At 44.4% G+C, this 2,500-nt stretch overlaps 1 protein-coding gene across 1 annotated transcript in view; it reads left to right on the top strand.

The window, feature by feature from the left end:
* The first annotated feature begins 2,136 nt into the window (after positions 1-2,136).
* Positions 2,137-2,500, top strand: part of LOC138037341 (uncharacterized protein F54H12.2-like) — a 1,604-nt gene continuing 1,240 nt past the window's right edge. The window contains exon 1 of the mRNA XM_068883282.1: positions 2,137-2,500. This exon is cut by the window's right edge and continues 1,240 nt beyond it. Coding sequence (XP_068739383.1) covers positions 2,137-2,500 — 364 coding nt within the window.

Genomic DNA, 2,500 nt, shown 5'->3' with positions numbered 1-2,500 from the left:
TTATTTCTAAACAATTCCAAGTCCTCCTTTCGCGTAGCGCTACCTCGACAAATCCATCTGAAAGATGAAGAAGATTGGGAAGTAGGATTGCATCATATCGTGTATCCGCTCTCAATGTTTGACATTACAAATGACTGCAAACATTCTCACATCACGCTGGATCGTCAAGGTGACTCCACACCGTTTGTATTACCCGAGGGCAAGTATTATACAGCCTTAGATGTGACAGAAGGAATGTTACAATGCCTGAACATCGCTGACCCACCATCTAAGATTGAAATCACAGTGGACGACGAATGGAATGTAACGTTAAACTCGCAAACTGAAGGACTTCTGATCACATTGTCTACAGCTCGCGCGTTGGGATGGATAACCGAAAACAACACTCTTACACCCAGCGTTCGTTTGAATGCTGCACTCACCTTAGAAAGAAAATATGGTCATGATTGGTTCATCTTACCAGCTGGCACATCCATCACATATCCTGGTATTTACATCTTTCCTCCTTCGCTGTCGCTTTGCTCGTGTAAGCAGAGACTGGTTCAAGTTCAAACCAATCTCGTGGAACCGTGGCAGGTGGGTGACAAGCGCTTATCTCTCCTACATGAGATGGTACCCCTGGGCAGTTTTCGAGAAACACTCCTTGAAGAAAGAGAACATATTGTGTACCTACCCTTGCGGACAAAGATATTTCAGACCATTGAAACATATTTAACGAGTAGATACGGTCAAACGCGAGCATTTTTAGACGGTATCGTCAGCGGCGTGTTACATTTCCGCCGTCGATCAACATGACCAACAGTTTTTACATGGTGCTGACCAGTGATGCAAGTCTGACTCAGTATCCAGAAAACAAGGCGGCCGATTTTAAGATGCAGTTACCAAGTCAACTACACCTAAGTGAAGACTGGGAGGTGTCCATGACACGCATCATTTACCCTTACACCTGGCAAAACGTAGGTGAGAATCAGTTGTCCTACACTTTGCTTTGTAAGACTGGCCTTGAACCTTGGAAATTGAACATCCCTGTACCAAGTGGCATTTACCGTACGGTCAAAGATGTCATTCACGGTATGACGAAGGGACTACACAATCGATTGAGAGACATTTTATTGAAGAGTGACAAGACCTTTACGAATCTGGAAGGAAACGAGTGTTTTTACATTTACGAGAAAGTACAAGATTACTTTGAGTTGAAGTTACCAGCCAGTTGTTATGTGATTCTACCAAAGACATTAGCACGCGCCGTGGGGTACTTAAACCATCAGTATAATATTCCTCAGCTGTACCAAATTGGAGGCCTTGTCCAACCGAATGATGATCACAGCGTCCTTCTTGCGAGGACAACAACAACACTTGTCAGAAAAGAACAATTGGTATGGGGATTGCTCTCGAGGGACGCTTTTCAAACCATCTACGTGTATTCCGATTTAATCGAGTCTCAAGTAGTGGGAGATGATCAAGCGAACTTACTTCGGATGCTTGTTCCTCGTGGTCAGCCGGGGAACATGATCACAGAAGAGGTCAAGGTGCCCTCCTACCATAGACTCCGTACAACTGTTTTCATCCGTGGCGATCAATATAAGGGGAGACACAGGTCAATTGATACCATTTGCTTCTGGAGCCGTACTCGTGACCCTGCATTTTCGGCGTCGTGATATTCTATAACAACATGTTACTACCTATGAACCACCGATATTACCCATATGGACGACATGTTGTACCCTATAGGCAGCACGGTAAAGGAGGAGACATTAGTATCTACGGAGGAACACACCCTTATGGTCAAGGGGGTAACGGCTTAGATGGAATGTTTCGGTCCTTGTTCCGTTTAGCAACTCCCTTTCTCAAAACAACAGCAAAAAAAGTGGGAAAACGAATGCTCGATACTGGATTGGAAACGGGAATGCAACTTGTCCAAGACGTGATCAATGGTCAACCTTTAAAGAAAGCTGCCAAGACAAGAGCGAAAGCTGCTGGAAAAAATTTACTCACAGGGGTCATTGATGACATTACACAGCAAGGTCGAGGAAAAAGAGTATATAAGCGCGCGGATACGTCAAAGCGGCGCAGTGAAGGACAGACCAAGAAAAGGAGAACACCTCGTTCAACGTTCAAGACTATTTTTGATTAAAGATGGCATCAGCACACCCTCTCTCAGCCCCTGGTGTGAATTCAAGTTTACAATTGTTTGATGTACCTGTGACAGATGTGTCCATTGTTAGCAGCAAATGGATCGATTATGAACCGGTTCAAACGGGAACTAACCCCATCGAGTTTGTCAGCAAACCGTTAGCTGACTACATTGACATTAACAAGACAGAGCTGCGATTGGTAGTAAAGATTACCAAACAAGATGGATCGCCCACAGGGGATGGTAAGAAGTACACTCTGGTCAACAACGCCCTTCATTCCATCATCAAACAGTTTACCATCAAGATCAACGAAACGCTGGTAACAGAACAGTCAGACACTCAAGCATACAATGCTTACATCAAGA

The sequence above is a fragment of the Montipora capricornis genome, chromosome 2, assembly GCF_036669925.1.
Source record: "Montipora capricornis isolate CH-2021 chromosome 2, ASM3666992v2, whole genome shotgun sequence".
NCBI lineage: Eukaryota > Metazoa > Cnidaria > Anthozoa > Scleractinia > Acroporidae > Montipora > Montipora capricornis.
This window is presented reverse-complemented; position numbering and strand designations above follow the sequence as displayed.